The sequence below is a fragment of the Cebidichthys violaceus genome, unplaced genomic scaffold (genome assembly GCF_023349555.1).
Source record: "Cebidichthys violaceus isolate CVI_PGR_0920_01 unplaced genomic scaffold, fCebVio1.0.p SCAF_59, whole genome shotgun sequence".
Classification (NCBI taxonomy): Eukaryota; Metazoa; Chordata; class Actinopteri; order Perciformes; family Stichaeidae; genus Cebidichthys; species Cebidichthys violaceus.
This window is the reverse complement of record NW_027176805.1, coordinates 104,184-120,043: the sequence shown is the minus strand read 5'-3', so window position 1 is coordinate 120,043 and position 15,860 is coordinate 104,184. Positions and strand designations below refer to the sequence as shown.

The window sequence follows — 15,860 nt, the reverse complement described above, 5'->3', positions numbered from 1 at the left end:
TGTTTTAGTTATTCTGTTTATTTGAAAGAAAAAATATAATTCTCTTTTCACAAAAACCTTCAGTACAAGTACCCTGACCGGTAACACAAATGATACACACACAAAAAAAAAAGAATACATGAGAAAACACTTTTAAAATTAGCTTTTTTTTAAAAAACAAAAAACAAAAAACAGAACAATAGCATCATGTTCACTCAAAGGCAGAATTGTAACAATCACATCAAGCTCACATCATCACAGATGAGATGAAGAGGAGGATGACGGTCCTGTTTGTATCCAAGCTGCACATACACACATCAGTTTCTGTTTCATTCACACCCAAAACACTTCCTTGTCATACATGAACTGGTGTTGTATTAACAAAACTAGCTTACCAACACAAGAGCCAGCCAACCAGCAACAAGCTCACGCTGACACTTCAGAAAAAAGTACATAAAGAGAAAAAAAACAAACACATTTTCTTTACCTTCTGATACAAAATACAATGTAATACTGTATAGAAAGACGCCATAAAATAGGAGTCACCATATCCTATAGTACAATACACAAGAACCCACTGAAGTGCATTTGATTTAACTTGCATGATTAGCATAATGTTGCACCACCAATACGCAGTCAAAGTGCACACACACACACATTACAACATGTTTAGATGTACTCGCATTAAGGTTTTTTTTTGTTTTTTTTTAGATCAACGGCTCGAATGACCCGGAAATAGCCGGAAATTGATGCTGTGTGCAAACTGAGAGAAAATGGATAGGATGTGGTGCAGTTGCTGCTCACGTTGTTGCCGTTACAATCAAGCACTCAACAAGACAACACTGCGGAAAACACCACTTCTGAAAGCAGCAGTCAGCCTGTTACTTATATTACAAATCGATGATCGTCCTGTCAGAGTGCATCTCTCCTCTCTCAGCGGGGTCCGAGAGGCAGTGCTAATGTTGCAATGTAACCGATCGGGTCCGCAACCGTCTCATTCAGAGACGGAACCGGCCCTTTACGCTTCCACGGTACGGGTCCCTCAACAATATGTTGTCGCCATGATAGAAGTCCACTGGTAATATGAACAAAGTCCACACGTTTGACTACTTCGGCAGTCGTATGAAATCCTCTTAAGTGCCTTGGACAGAGCTGGTGAAGAAGAAGAAGAAGAAGGTCAGCTGATGATCCAAATCAGTACTCCGAGCTCTTCTTGGGAATCACGAGGTTTAGTGCTGCAGCGCCGAAGTCCGAATGAATTTCATCAAGGTTTGTCAAAGGGTTTGATTTAAAAATCGTTGGTACTTCTTGTGAGCTCAAAGAGCTTCCGTTGATCTGTGAGAGTTCGGGCCCAGCAGCGTTTGTTCTCCAAGGGAATGTAAAAATGTGTCCGTGAGATAATTAATACGCAGGAACCTGTAGCTTTGAAATACCTCGTTCATTTACAGGGGATTGTCGCTCTTTTAGGACCGGTTCTCTCGATGCAGAAGGGAAGATCTGTGAAACAGAACCCAGATTATCAGTTATTATGTTCGCTGATTAAATATGTTGAGGTGGTTTCATGTTTTTTTCAGTGTGTGCACGTGTGTGTGTGTGTGTGTGTGTGTGTGTGTGTGTGTGTACACCCACCTAAGAGACCTACGACTGTCCTTCTCCATGTTGTTCTCAGGTCCTTCGCTCTCATACGAGGCCAGGTGCAGCTCTGCAGCAATAAAACAAGAGGAAAACTGAGTTTGATTTGTTCTCCAACATGGTGACTCGAGGTGGCACTCGTGGGATTTATTTCCGATTAGATAAATACGGAGAAGATCGCGTACTGACCGTCTTCGCTGAAGACAGGCGTGGTGACGAGGTACTGGAGGATCCGGCGGTCTCTGTCGAACGGACAAATCACCTGACGCCAAACCAGGAATTCGCTCACCTGCTTTGCAAGCTCCCAAAGTTTCTGTTGAGCGATGAAGGACAGCAGACTTTATTAACACTGATACCAATTAAACAGATGCTTAACCAGGAAATACACACAAAAAAAACATTATGTATCATTATTATACCGCACTGTAAGAAGAGGATTTAAAAAAACAGTCATAGTTTCTTAACATCATCTTAAAAGAAATAGAGGGAACTGCAGTGCTCATTTTAAGCCACAGGGAGGCGCCATTACACACCGCTTGATTGAAAGCCTCTTCTCAAAGCCATAACTACGACTGTGGAGCAGTTGCATCACTTCACAGTGAATGATCGAATCTTACTCTCTTGGAATTAGCTTTTAACAAAGTTTCTTCATATGAAACAACAATCACATCAAAGGCACGGACCTCACTCTGATTCATCTTAAAATTGTGGACTGACCTCAAAGTTGATGTGCCCGTTGGTCAGCCTGCTGGCACAGCCTTCATTCAGGAAGTAGATGTCTTTAATGAGGAGACTGAAGAAAGGGATCACAATCTGGAGGAAAGAGACGACAGCCGGTTCGAATTTGCCATTTTACACTCGGGATATTAGGATTTATTTTCCGTCCAGAAGACTCCCGTGTGTGCCCTCTTACCTTCTCCTGGCTGCTGTGTGCCGTCTCAGACCTCTGGGTGGCGCCGCGGAGCGCCGTGCGGTAGTTGCTGAAGTTGCTGGACGGGTCCATCTGGTGCTGAGTGAGGTCAGACAGAGCAGACGTTGATCAAACACATACATGCGCGCACAAAGTTTGCGCACACTAAGAGCTGGGAGTCAACTTAAAATGAATCAAAATCTACTGAAAAATACAATATGACACATGTAGCAGTCATGTATGTACTCATGTATGCAGATGATGTAAGCAGGGTTTCTTACCTCCAGGATTTCAAACTTGTCGGTATTGACTTTACTCCAGGTTTTCCTCAGTCTGGCAACAGGACTCATGTTCATCCCGGCTGAAAGACAGAGAAACTATGTAAGTATGTGAAGCAGGCTGCAAACGGCTTCAGGCCTCCGCTAACTCAAGTTTACTTCCTTGAAACTCCAGCTGGCACTATATTTGTTGACCTAAATTAGATTTTTGTCCATTCAACAAAGAAATGGGAGACCCACAATGCACTTCACTGCCCAGAAATCACCTATACGTCTATTTAAAACAGTGTGGAGGGGCAGAGCTATGTAGGATGCTTTCATTTTTTCTGCGGGTGAAAAGTCTTCTGTCAAACACTCACTGATGATGGCCATGAGGGAGTTGAAATTGCCGATGTTGAAACACTCCTGAGCCACATCAATGAAGAACTCTATGATACGCGCTCTGTGCTTCTTCTTCACTGGCTGTAATGACAGAACACATGAGTTTTTAGTATCAAGGCCATTGAACAACCAAAGCTTCGGCGCGTGTAAAACAGGGAGGGCCCACATTATTTCTGAACTGTTCCTTTTAAGAGCAACGCACCATACAGATCTCCGTGGCAACCAGGAAACTCAGTCTGTTGAACCAGTTGACGTAGGCCTCCAGGTTGCTGGTTTTACGCTTCCGGAAGAAACCCTAAAAAAAAAAAAAAAAAAAAGGTTAGGAGATGACACGGTAAAAATGCAAGCATAGAAATCATACATTTGCTTGTGTGTTTTGTAGTTTTATACCACGTTTCTGTTAGTATTTCATTACTTTTGGAACAAGAGAACTGTGGTCTTGCTTGTTAGAAGTAAGAACATGAAGTAAACCACTGAGGAAAATAAAGGGAATATTTGAACCCAACCTAATATAACCTTATCTTTGACTGCATTCGTCTGTGTAATAAGTGGGGAAAAAAAGGACTCAAGTCACCATTACTATTACCACTACTTATTATGGTTTTCCTGTTATCCTCAGCAGATGATGTTATTAATACACAACAAATGCCGATACTGAGCTAACTCCAGCGCCGAGGAAAAAGCTAGCAAGTGGATCTTGAGCTAAGATTTTGTTTTTTATATTCTTTTTGCCATTTTTTTTTTGGGGGGGGGGGGGGGGTCATTTGGGGCACATTTCTATAACAAAACCTGCCAAAACAAATTCAGATTATAATATTCCGCACCATCATTTTCTGCAGACTATCCAATAAATAATTTTACTAAAAAAAGAAAAACAAGGAGGCGGCGCTGCGACTCTGTAATTTCCTTTTTTCTTGACGGCCCTCACACCCACACAACCTGTGGCCCCGCACAGTGAAGTCTGTGACGTCTCTGTTGTTATTTCCATCTCATCTCCATCTGCTTCTGGGTCTTTTGCTTTTCTGTGAGACAATCGGTGGTGAACCTGTTTGCCAGGGGCACTTTGATATAAATAACCATTACAAAAGCGCCGTATAAAATAAAACTTGTGATGACGTAATCCCGCCGATTCACAGCTCTATTAACTGCTTACACAACACCAGCAGCCCACTCCACTCCAAACTTCCCCTTTACACTTCAGGACCCCTAACGCTGACTAAACCGCTCTTTTATACAAAGTGGGTCTTATATAACTGGCGCAGAACCGCCGAGGACTGAAATGCGGCTCGGTCACAAACAGCGGCTGAAAGCTTGTTCTCAGCAACGCTGATAGAAAGCGACCCTTCAGCTGACTCACAGGGCCACTTAGGAGGAAAAGAGCCCTTCAGATACACTTAGACTTACGCGTAACGGCTCTTTCATACTGTGTTTGATGCATTTTCAAAAGCTACATAGCAAAAAAAAAAAAAAAGACACTAATTCCACAAATCTGCCAGCAAGATCTTTCATGTGGCTTCTAAATCAAATTGAACTGAAGCAGACCACAAATTAAATTATCAAAGAAGACGGAAAACTGAGACGCTTGAAAAAAACAAAAACTTTTTAAAAGCATTTCTTTGATGCTGATAATCTAAATGCTGCAAGCCACAGCTGTTAGATCCATCTATTTACTAATTCATAATCTTGTTGAATCTTGTAGAAAGACAGCTTTATTAATTTCCAAATAATTTGACTTAGCAGCATTTAATACTAGAGGGAGAAAGTAAACAAATGAGGTACATGTTAAGTAGGTTTTCTGGTAGAGGTTAGATATTATTATCTAGTGTCTAATTGTCTCACAGGCTGGTGCTTGGGATAAAACTGAAACTCAATTGTACCTTGTGGTTCTCCAAAGGATCCTTCCTGGCGAATGTTTGGATGAACTCCTCGGGACCGATAAAACTCAGTCTGTCCTGAAGGCGGAGAACAGGGACAGGAAACAATCAGGACAATAATAACAGCAATACATAAGAGGGAGATGATCAAGAAGAAAGGGAGACGAATGACAGAAACATGACGAGAACAAGGAGAGGGAGACGCTTGAGAACGGAAAAAAGAGATGACAACAAAACTGGAGACGGTGATGAAAAAAAGGGAGAGAGCTATGACAAAAACAAAAACACAAATCATGTCAGAATGAACCGCACATGACTGAAAGCATTTTAGCCTCATATACAAAGACCGTATTAATAAAATCTCTATTTTAAAAAAGACCACACAAAGGGGTTTATGGGAAAACAATAAAACCAAGAAATAACAATCGTAAAACAAAAATGTAATAAGTCAACACATGAGCAGGACAGAATGAAAGACTTAGCAGTTGAACATTTTCATGAAGCCTATAAACGTTTTCTTAAACGCTGCATTTACACCACCAACGCAATAAATTCACTAAATTGAGATGAATTAAAAAAAGGCCTGTAAAGTCGTAACCGCATGTCAAGACATAAAAGACACGCGAGAACATCACAGAGACACGTCTGCACATTTGCCTCCTAATGGTTACACAGGAGACGTCGTTCCAAACGAGAGCTTTGAATCCCTTCTTACCAGTTCGATGTGCGTGAGCTGCTGGGCGAGGACGAAGGGGTCGTCGCACACGCTCATCACGTCGCCGCGCTGACCCGAGGCCTGTTTGCTCTTCAGGGAGGCGGGCCGCTCCGTCGCCACGGCGTTGAGCGCCGACACGGCCTCCTCGTATTGGCCGAGGGCAGACAGCCGTTTGATCAGCCGCTGGGTCATCTGCTGCATGGCTCGCCAAGAGTACTGGAAGCAACAACGCAGATCATTAGACAATCAATCAATCCCGTGTTTTCAGACGACGGCCAGATGTACTTTGCACTAGATTTAGCACTGACCTCGTCTCCTCGGGCCACGTGGTGCGTCATGTCCTTGAGGCAGCGCATCATCCTCTCGTCCCTGAAGTCATACGGAAACGTCTCCGTCCACTCGGTCAGCAGCTGCACCAGCTTGGGCGCCACCTCACGGAAACGGATCTAAAAAAACCCCCAAAAACATCACGCAGCATTTATGAATATAATCTGTCTGTCTGACACAATATGCTGCTGTTAGTTGTTAACTTCATTGTTCCCATTAAAGGTGTTCCCTTTCATTTTTATTCCCCTCGTGTCAATTTGAGCTGTCGGGAAATTTCTTTTGCTTATGAAATAGTCGATAAATATTTTCTCCTAGCAAAGAATTAGGGGTTTGTGTCTGTGGGTGAGAGTGTGTGTGGGGGAGAGAGAGTGAAGTGAAGACAAATTATAGCTGTGTGTATGTACGTGAGTGTGTGTGTGTGTGTGTGTGTGTGTGTGTGTGTAATCCGCCCACCTTGTCCAGCAGGGCGTCTCCGGACCGCTGCTGCTCCACACACAGGTGACAAACCCTCGTCATGAGCTCGTACGGGTGCAGGAAGAGGCGGGAGCTCAGCAGGAAGGTGAACACATACGACCTCTGGTGATGAGGAAACACAACAGCTATCACGACGAGAACGGGTTGGCACACACACACACACACACACACACACACACACACACACACACACACACACACACACACACACACACACACACACACACACACACACACAGGACAGCTGACATCTTTTAACACAGCTAGTCTTGTTTACAACCACTAACAACACTTTACTGGCGCTTACATCGGGGTAGTAGTCAACTGTGGGAACCAGGTGCTGGATCAGGGCCTCGAGGGATGCTGAGACCAAACTGTTGTCATGGTAACACATCTCCCCGTAGCTAGCGGTGACGCCGTGTCCGTACCGCCGGCCTTTCGCCGCGACGGAGTTGTGGCGCGAGGACTGCTCGCTGCTGCCGCCGCTGCTGCTGCTGTTGGTGGTGGTGGTGTTGTTGTTGGTGGCGGTGGCGGTGGCGGTGGTGGTGTGGCGGTACGCCCGTCCGGGACAGGAGGTGCTGTGCTGCCGGGGGCTGTGGGGCTGCGGCGAGGAGTACGGGTTCTCTGAAACGGCGCCGCTGCTGTTGTAGTGGTGCTCCCTGGCGGTCGCCGAGGAGACGGAGGAGCTGCGGTACGAGCTGTGAGGCTGCGGCGTGTCGTAGGGGTTCTCTGCGGAGGAGTAGGCACCGTTGCAGACGTTCTCCTTCGCGGGCTTCGGGGCAGCGCCGTTGCGGTACGGGCTGTGTGGCTGAGGGTGGTTGTTGTTGTTGTTGGCGTAAGGAGCGCAAGAGCCGAACTTTCCGGCGTACGGCGTCGTGGGAGGCATGGTGACCTGTAGAAAAGGCACAAGGTGGAGGTAAAATCAGAGAGTATATCATACGATACAGATCATCAATCAACTGAGGAAATGAAGCTGTTTTGCTCCTTGATTTGCAACATTGATCTAAAACAACCTTTTCACTAAAACAAAGCAATGTCCACTTGTGATCCCTTGTGTGACTTGCCTTTTTGAGACATTGAAGGAACTAAAATATCCCATTTTTTTAACAAGAAAATAGCAATTATTATAGTAAGTGCTGACAAATAAACAGATTTTTGAGTAGAAGAATATGTTTTAATTATGTCCTATTCCATTAGTCAGATGTGTCAACCCTTCTGGGAACCACTGACCTAATACACCCAGAGGAATTAAAGAGGTAGCAGCCAAAGTGTAGACAATCACATTGTGAGTACACTTCCGTCATATTGCTCAACTCCAAAGCGAGAAAGACCGTTTCCTGAATGAATTATGATGCATTTTTTTCTTCATCCATCATAAATATGCTTATTTAAATTAGAAAACCCCAAATGTATTCAATTTATACTAAAGCAAATTGTATTTATTACTTTATCTCAATCAAAAGTCATGACTACAAATGTCTCCTGTAGTCTTGCTGCTGTTACACCGTGACGCAGCCTCCCTCGCTCCCGTGGAATGTGGCTGGTGTTTGAGCTGCGTCCACATGTTGTGAAAATATCTGTTTGAGCAACTTGATCACACAAAGCGGAGACTTCGAAGCGTCTGTGAAAGTAATTGCACTTAATCACATAATTTTACCCCTCCTCTGTTTACCGTTTTTTTGGCTTTGAATTTTGAAAGATACCTCCTTGTGAAATTCACTTTCCCTAAAAAGTTATTTGACGGTGAAGTCTTTACAAAGAGCGCTGTGTTCTGCTTTATTGTATGTTGTATTTTTCGCCATCAGTGCGGCATAAGAGGGGGGGGGAGAAAAATAGGCCAACAGATGGATGATCTCAAGACAGCGATGATTTTTTTTTTTTTTTGCCTTAATGGTGTAGATAATTGGATTTGAGGTTGGTAAGCTGATCCCAGATCACCACCAAGGCGTGCTTTAACTCTGGAGCCATCTTTATCCCGCTACTGTTGTCTGTCTAGGAACCACATGCCAGCGTAAATCGAAGCCGTACGCACATGCACACACATGCACGCACATGCACATGCACGCACATGCACACGCACATGCACATGCACGCACATGCACACGCACATGCACATGCACGCACATGCAACGCCGTGCCAGAAAACACAACCCTGCAGGAATCCAGCCGACTTTTGTTTGTCCATCGCAGCGCCGACAGAGGAGTGTCTGCCTGAGCCAACATCTTACACACACATACCCATGTCCACCATGGCGCCAAGCCCCATGCTGGTATAATCCAAACACACACACACACACACACACACACACAGACACATGTCACACATAAACAAATGATGGCTTGAGCGACACAGACACACACACACACACACACACACACACACACTCACACACACTCCTGTGTACCACAGCGCCTGGGTCATGCCAGTGTCAGCCAGTCCAGTGCCAGCCCGTCTTCTGAACTCTGTGATCTCTGCCTGCTGTTTTCCTTCTAACTCGGTTAAAAGATTAGACCGGCTTTACCTTCCTAAAGTTACAATATAATGTAATCTGGAAAAGCTCCGGTGGTCAAGTTGAGATAAGACATCTACCGAGTAAGATTTACACCAGCTTGGACGGCGTTTTTTTTTCAGCCTCCGAGCCTTTTTTGTTTTGCACTGAAAGGTGACCTCACGCAAAAATGGGAAACGCGTCTAAAAACTGTTTTTCCAGACCGACTTCCTGAAAAGTTGACCCTTTGGATAGTTTGCGGCTTTCCATGTTGCAGCACCGAAATTTTACTCTCTCCAAATCATAGGTTGGGCTCTCCATGGACGCCTTAATGATGGTGTTTGGGAGCGTAATTTCATATTGAAAGCATTGTTTGAATTCTCTTATTTGTAAACCTTGAAAAAGTGCAGCCTTACAAAAGGGATTTCATGTGGTAATAAAAATACAGGAGAGAGCAGAAATGTTACATTTTTGTTCGAACATCATCCCAACAAAAACCAAAAAGGATACGGTTTCATGCTCCTGTGCTGAAGTTCTTAAAATACTTAAAAAGCGCTGCACGCTTTACAGTGCATTTTCCCTGCCACTGGCATCCGTTTCATATTGTGACAACAAACAACATCTCCTGTTTGACAAATGGCACTGACTGCAGCGTCTGGTGCCTGAAATGCCATAACCCGGTTCATCAAAAGGTTCAAACTAATTGAACGTTTGATGGAGCTGCAGGCAAATATCATCTGCTAATGGATTTAAAACCAGGCTGCTTCAAAGACACAACATCATATGAAGGTTTCAGTGAATTTGACACTTGTCAGATATGTGAATGCTGCCTTTAGCTGCCTTTTAATAGTTTTAGTGTGTTTTTTTTTTTTTTTTATATATATATACAAAAAGTGAAAGGAATGAATTGTTTAAGGTGCATTTGCTTTGCAGCTGGACCGGCTTCCTTCTTGGATCCCTGCAGATTCACCGAAGCATCGACGGCTTGAGACTAACTTCACTCCAGTTGGTTCCAGAAAAAAAACAGCCAAAAATCTTTCAACTTTATTTCTTTCTAAATCACACAATGTGGTTTGAAAAAAAAAGAAAAAGTTACAGCCAGCAATGCTGGGACCAGTTATAACAGGAGGGGGGGGGGGGGGGGGGGGACGAGAAGGGGGGGGGACTCTTCAACAATAGAGGTATTATCTATCCTGTCATGGCATTAACAACCACACAAAGACCCCCAGGAAGAGATCACAGCACATCAGACACACACAGCAGCTTTCACACACACACAGCAGCTTTCACACACACACACACACACACACACACACACACACACACACACACACTCGGCTAGCCACCGTCAGGACGCATGACGCCCCGCCGTCTCGACGTGGAACAGAGGCTGGGATCATCTTCGCATCCCCACTACGAAGCAGACTTTCTCATTCTTCTGTAAGGTGTGAACTCTTATTACACCTTTACAGACATCATCTACTGTGAGGTCATGCGCCATAAATCCGCACTTTTATTTGCCAAGTGCAATAAAAAAAAAAAAAAAAAAACAGGGTACGGTGAAGCTATCTTGGTGACTTCGGTAAAGGAGCCTATTGAAACTCACGTATTGACATAAGCAGATATAACTTCACGTGGCTCAAGGGCCTGAAGCAGCTCTAACTTAGCGTAACGAGGGAATACATGCAAAATAGATGAAAAAGCGGAACAGTTTTAACCGCGCGTCACGGTGTGTGTAAGCACCCTGCGGCTATCTTAGTCCGTCTAAATTGTCCTTACTCAACTGACCCCAGAGTGAAAGTGACCTAATAATAGCCGGCGCTGAAACCGGCTGAAACCCCCTTGACGCTTAACCACAACAGGAGCTGGAAGGAACAAGAGAAGATTTGTTTGCAAAGACTCCTTCTTTTTTTTTTTGTGTGACGTCTAATCACATTGGAGGTCTTTAAGCGGGGCCAGGAGGCAAGAAAACACATCTGACAAAAGTTCAGCACGTAGGTTAAAAGCGCGCGGTGTGGACACATGGCGTGAGAGGAAAAAGGCACCTGATAAGCAGACCTGTAAAGCAATTTATCAGAGCGGTAAAAAGGCCGATGCATTGCAATCTTTGTCCTACTTTGTACCGTATGTACTTTGACACTAATAAGTTACGGCAGGTTATAGGCGTCTTCGTCTGGGGGGGGGGGGGGGACCCTTCCCAGTCAGCCTTAATCGTGACAATAAATGAGGTTAAAGTCCAGGCTGAGCTCATAGCACTTCCTCGTGGTTTCGTCAAAGCTGCACACTGGACAGGTTTACCACACACAAACAATCAGCCCTTTAAAACAGCACTACGCAGAAGTCCTGTACAGTAAGATGAGGCCGTGTGACCTGCAACGAGAGCACGCAAAAAAACACCAAAGAACAGCGAAGCAAGTCCACCTCTCTCAGGAGAGGGGGCTCGCTCCCCGCTGTTCAGAGGATTTCACTGTCAAACTGTAATTTGTTACTTCCTGTAGGAGGAGAAGTGGCCATACTTGACTTAGGAATGCCATTTAGGCCACATAGGGTGAATCCTTGATGTCTCAATTAGCAGTCTCGTCTTCATTTCGTGAGGATGTACCTTAAGAGCGGCCTACTGAAACTTTTAAACACTATCAGACCTGACCAATTCACCACATCTTGTTTGGTAACTTTAAATACATGTAGTTAGTAATTAGCTAGTGTATCATCCCGTTACGTTACCGTTCACATAGCGCCACCTTCCACCGATTCTGCTGGTGGTGGTGCATTTAATCGAACCCTCTTTGTAGTATTGGGAGAGACAGAATTTGTTCAATTCTATTAGCAATACAGCGATCTAAAAAGTAAATCTGTGATTCTCCTTGTCATGAGTCTCATTTGATCACATGTTGTTTGAAGTTTTGGGGAAGCAGCTTACAACAAGCAAACAAATAGGACTTAAATGCTGAAAAAATGAGTGGATGGACACAATATACATCTCTCGGTGTTTTGATGATCGGTTCATTATTTCAGTCGATATAGTTAGAAACGGGAAGATTTGCAGCTTTTCTACGTGACCAGAAACTGAATACTTTTGTGTTTCTGGAATGATGGTAAAATAAAGCGAGAAATCATTTTTTGGACCAAACCATCAACCCATTAATCAAATCATAATCTGCAGAGTTATGGATGATTAAATGAATTGTTGATGCACTTGTCTGTGTCTTCATCTGTATGTAAGAACATATACGATTTAAATGCTGAATACAAGCATCATTCAAGATGTCATTTTCTGCTTGTTGGCTGTCCCAAGGGTGAGAACCTGCAACCTTTCTATACCCATAATCCTTTGTGTTTTTAGGGTTGTTTCCCCTTCACTTTGTAAGAAGTATGAACGGAGATTCAAACAATCTGCACCACAGTTCTCGTGTTTGAGGTCTGAGACTCAAACTTTCGGGGCGACCACCAGACTTTAACCGTCGTCATCACCAGACCAAACGAGCCAAAAGCAGAGTAACGAGTAGGAGGGGGGGGGGGGGGGGAGGAAACGTAATCTCATGGGTCAGGTCAGGCCTCCAGCCTCTGTGATAACACCAGACGCTAGGACCCGCTGACCACTTCAAAAACCAGCACCTGCAACTACATCTGATAGACGGGCAAACAGAACCGGATACAGACCCCGATGCTCAGATTGGCTTGAGAGATAAGTGGAATACAATTCACCCACTGCTGCTCCTGTTTTTTAATCTTTTATACCCACACACACTGCATTCAAGCATGCATTCCCTAGTGTGTAGGCTCCAAACACACACACACACACACACACACGCACACACAGGGATAGAAGTGCATGGATGCACACAAGAACACACACGCACCTGTCCCCTGCATGATCTGGTAGGCTAGTACAGTATTAACCTCGTGTCAGAAAGGATAAAGACCCATTATCTCCTCTGCTGCTGGGATATAATAAAGCTATAAGCTCGTGTAAGGGGTTCTCTTTCACACAGATACACATTTTCTGCTGCCTGTAAACCGGCAGAGCTCACACACCACTGATTCACAACACGGCGCACGCATTTCATACCGAGATCAGAGTTGGAAAACGTTAAATCAGCAGTTTTCAGATCAGTTGAAGCCCAACAATGTCGCTTGTGTTGGTCAGACTGCCTTTGTGTTAATCATCAAATGAGTTAAACCATTTCATTTGAGGTTTTATTTCAGCAGCAAGTTAAGGGACCACTGGTTTATATATAAGTGTGCGGAGGGAATAAGGCTGTTTAAAGTCTGTTTGGCCAGAAGAACACACGCTTTCTCTCGTTCTTTTTTTCTTTTCCCTACAGACACACACACACACACAATCTGTTAGTCTTTCTCACAAACACACACATACACACACCCACACACACACACACACACACACACACACACACACACACACACACACACACACACCAGGCCACCATTCCTGGTCTACATTATGGGTTTCTAACTGAGTCATAACACAGTAAAAGTAAAAGCTGACTGTGAAAATGCCCTGCTGTGTAACCACAGTCCCATCACAGGTGCTGGTGAGTAACGTTAGTGTGCGAGTCTGACAGCCAGCCTAATTATAAACTCACATGGGCGGTAAACAATAACAACAACAACAAACGTAGCTAGGAGGAAGACAATAGAATTGAGGGACACACATCGGGATTAAATTGGATTTTCAAACCACAAGGCTGAATGAAGGCTTTTTGAGGTAACGTGATTATTTATTTTGCCGATAAAGTTTAATTTCAGAAAATGTTGTTCGTTATAAGCCACGAGATCAACCTTAATTAGGATATACAGCATCATGGGCAACTTAGTGATGTTAATACATGAATGCAATGAAACAAAACTTTGTGGGAAAATAAATAAATAATAAAAGAATGTGATTCTAAACTTTATTTCTATAAACGTAAATATGGTCTCATCATCAACATGTGACGCGTCTCCAGGTATTGTCTACCAGAACTGACTCTAGTAAAAACAATGATCTGATTCAAGTTAATTGTTGCCATGAATAACTCCTTCATCCACACACAGAGCAACTTACCGCCGATGTGATGCAGCTCAATTGTCCGACCGCAATATCTTTCATTGGCAGAAACAGTTGCAAAAGCGAAGAACCGAAACTATCCAAACTGTCAGGAATCTCCGCCGTCTGCTACACACCGGGATGAAGCTGCACGGTGCGCAATGCACGGATAAAGTCGTTTCAGCAGAGCCTCTGCACCGTGCTCTCCTCCATTGTGTCCACCGCTTCTTGATATTTGAGTCAATTTGAACCAGCAGCGCCGTAATGAGCCTCAAAGCGAGGCGTATTCAAATGACTTCCATTGAGCCGGGAAAACCGGCCAATCGCTGCGCGGGGGCGGGCGCCTCTTGGGGCCACGCAGGCCAATCGCGGCGGAGGAGGCGAAAAATCGAAATCTCCGGAGAATCTGATTGGCTGGCGGGCCGTCTGTCGAATTCCTTCTTTTCAACCGCAGCAGCGAATGTTTTCGTTGGAGAGCTGAAATATGGAAGGTGTAAGGTTTCCTCCCGGAATGTGTGCATGTGTGCGGTTGTAAGTTGGTCTCAGTAGCTTAATCAAGCGGTTGTAAAAGTATAAGCTTCCTAACTGTTTTGTTTCGTGTTTATAACATTTCATCTCGTTAAATAAGGTCATTAAGCACTGCCAGTAAGAGTATACAACACACAGATATGTATAACATCCGTCTAAGAAGACAATTATTCAGCTATTCTATAACTCTGTGTTATTATATTGTAAGAAGATGACAGCCATGAATTAAACAGTGAGCCAGAATAGACAAAAGCATATATATTGTAGCATTGTTTTTGTGCATAAAAGGTCATTTGCTACAAATCATTACTCCTTCTTTTCTTAGGTTGCCATTCATTTCAGCTCAATGGAAATCAGAAGGCAGTGGGCGGATGGCATCTTGAAGTCAGCTCAAATATAGGTAACTCATTACAGGGGAAATTTTGTTGGCTTAAATCTGCATTCATTCATGTATTTATTTGGTTATTTAGGGGCAGTAGAATAAACTGAAAACGCATCTGAGCAGTGGTGGGCCGTGCATTTTATACCTGGGCCTTCAGCGCTGATCTGACACACTATTGTCTCATAAAGTTGAGACATATTAGTAAAATGTCTGGTTACACATCCAGCAGACAAGGAGACACAATGGTACTCATTTTGAGTCTCTGGTCACCTGATAAATATATTTATAAGATATTTGTTTTGTTTTTTTGCTTTTCTGGTTTCCACCAACTCCTGAGAAAATTATTTAGCAGCCAAATGCTTCCCTGTGTTCACCAGCCAGTCGCTAACTTGTTATCTGTCATCTGACTCTAGGCAAGTTGCATTCAGTGGGCTTATCAGACATTTTTGGATGAAAACTGCTGTCTGTTGTTGTCATAGAAGAGAATATCGGTGAAGAGAACGGGTTATGGAGAACCAAAACAATGAGCTGAAAACCACCACATGCAGCGTTGGATGATAATTCCATGTGGGATCGTGGCTCCTTTCACGTCACGCAGTCGTTTCAATGATTGGTGCAGCTTTAAACTTTTTTTTTGTTACGTTATCACGCGGTAATGCGGTAGAAAGCAGGATTAATCAAGCGTCGTTAGTTGCATGTGTTTTCATAGAAAGCTCCAACGTCAAAGATCAGTTCACATATCACAGACATTGCCACATACTTTGTACCACTTTGACATACAGTTGTTTGTGTGTGAAGGGCGGTGAACACACTCTCAAACTGCATGGGGTCATTCACACCAGAC

The 15,860-nt window shown here is 43.9% G+C and overlaps 1 protein-coding gene across 1 annotated transcript; it reads right to left on the bottom strand.

Moving 5' to 3' along the window:
• LOC137888961 (ras-GEF domain-containing family member 1B-B-like) lies at positions 1 to 14,380 on the bottom strand. The gene is made up of 14 exons (XM_068732491.1): positions 14,125 to 14,380; positions 6,878 to 7,462; positions 6,550 to 6,672; positions 6,078 to 6,215; positions 5,770 to 5,985; positions 5,058 to 5,132; positions 3,383 to 3,475; positions 3,159 to 3,261; positions 2,803 to 2,882; positions 2,525 to 2,620; positions 2,329 to 2,424; positions 1,801 to 1,924; positions 1,609 to 1,681; positions 1 to 1,476 (listed from the first exon to the last, which is right to left on the bottom strand). The coding sequence occupies exons 1-14, from the start codon at positions 14,167 to 14,169 to the stop codon at positions 1,443 to 1,445; spliced, it is 1,881 nt and encodes a 626-aa protein (XP_068588592.1). The 5' UTR covers positions 14,170 to 14,380; the 3' UTR covers positions 1 to 1,442.
• Positions 14,381 to 15,860: the final 1,480 nt, after the last annotated feature.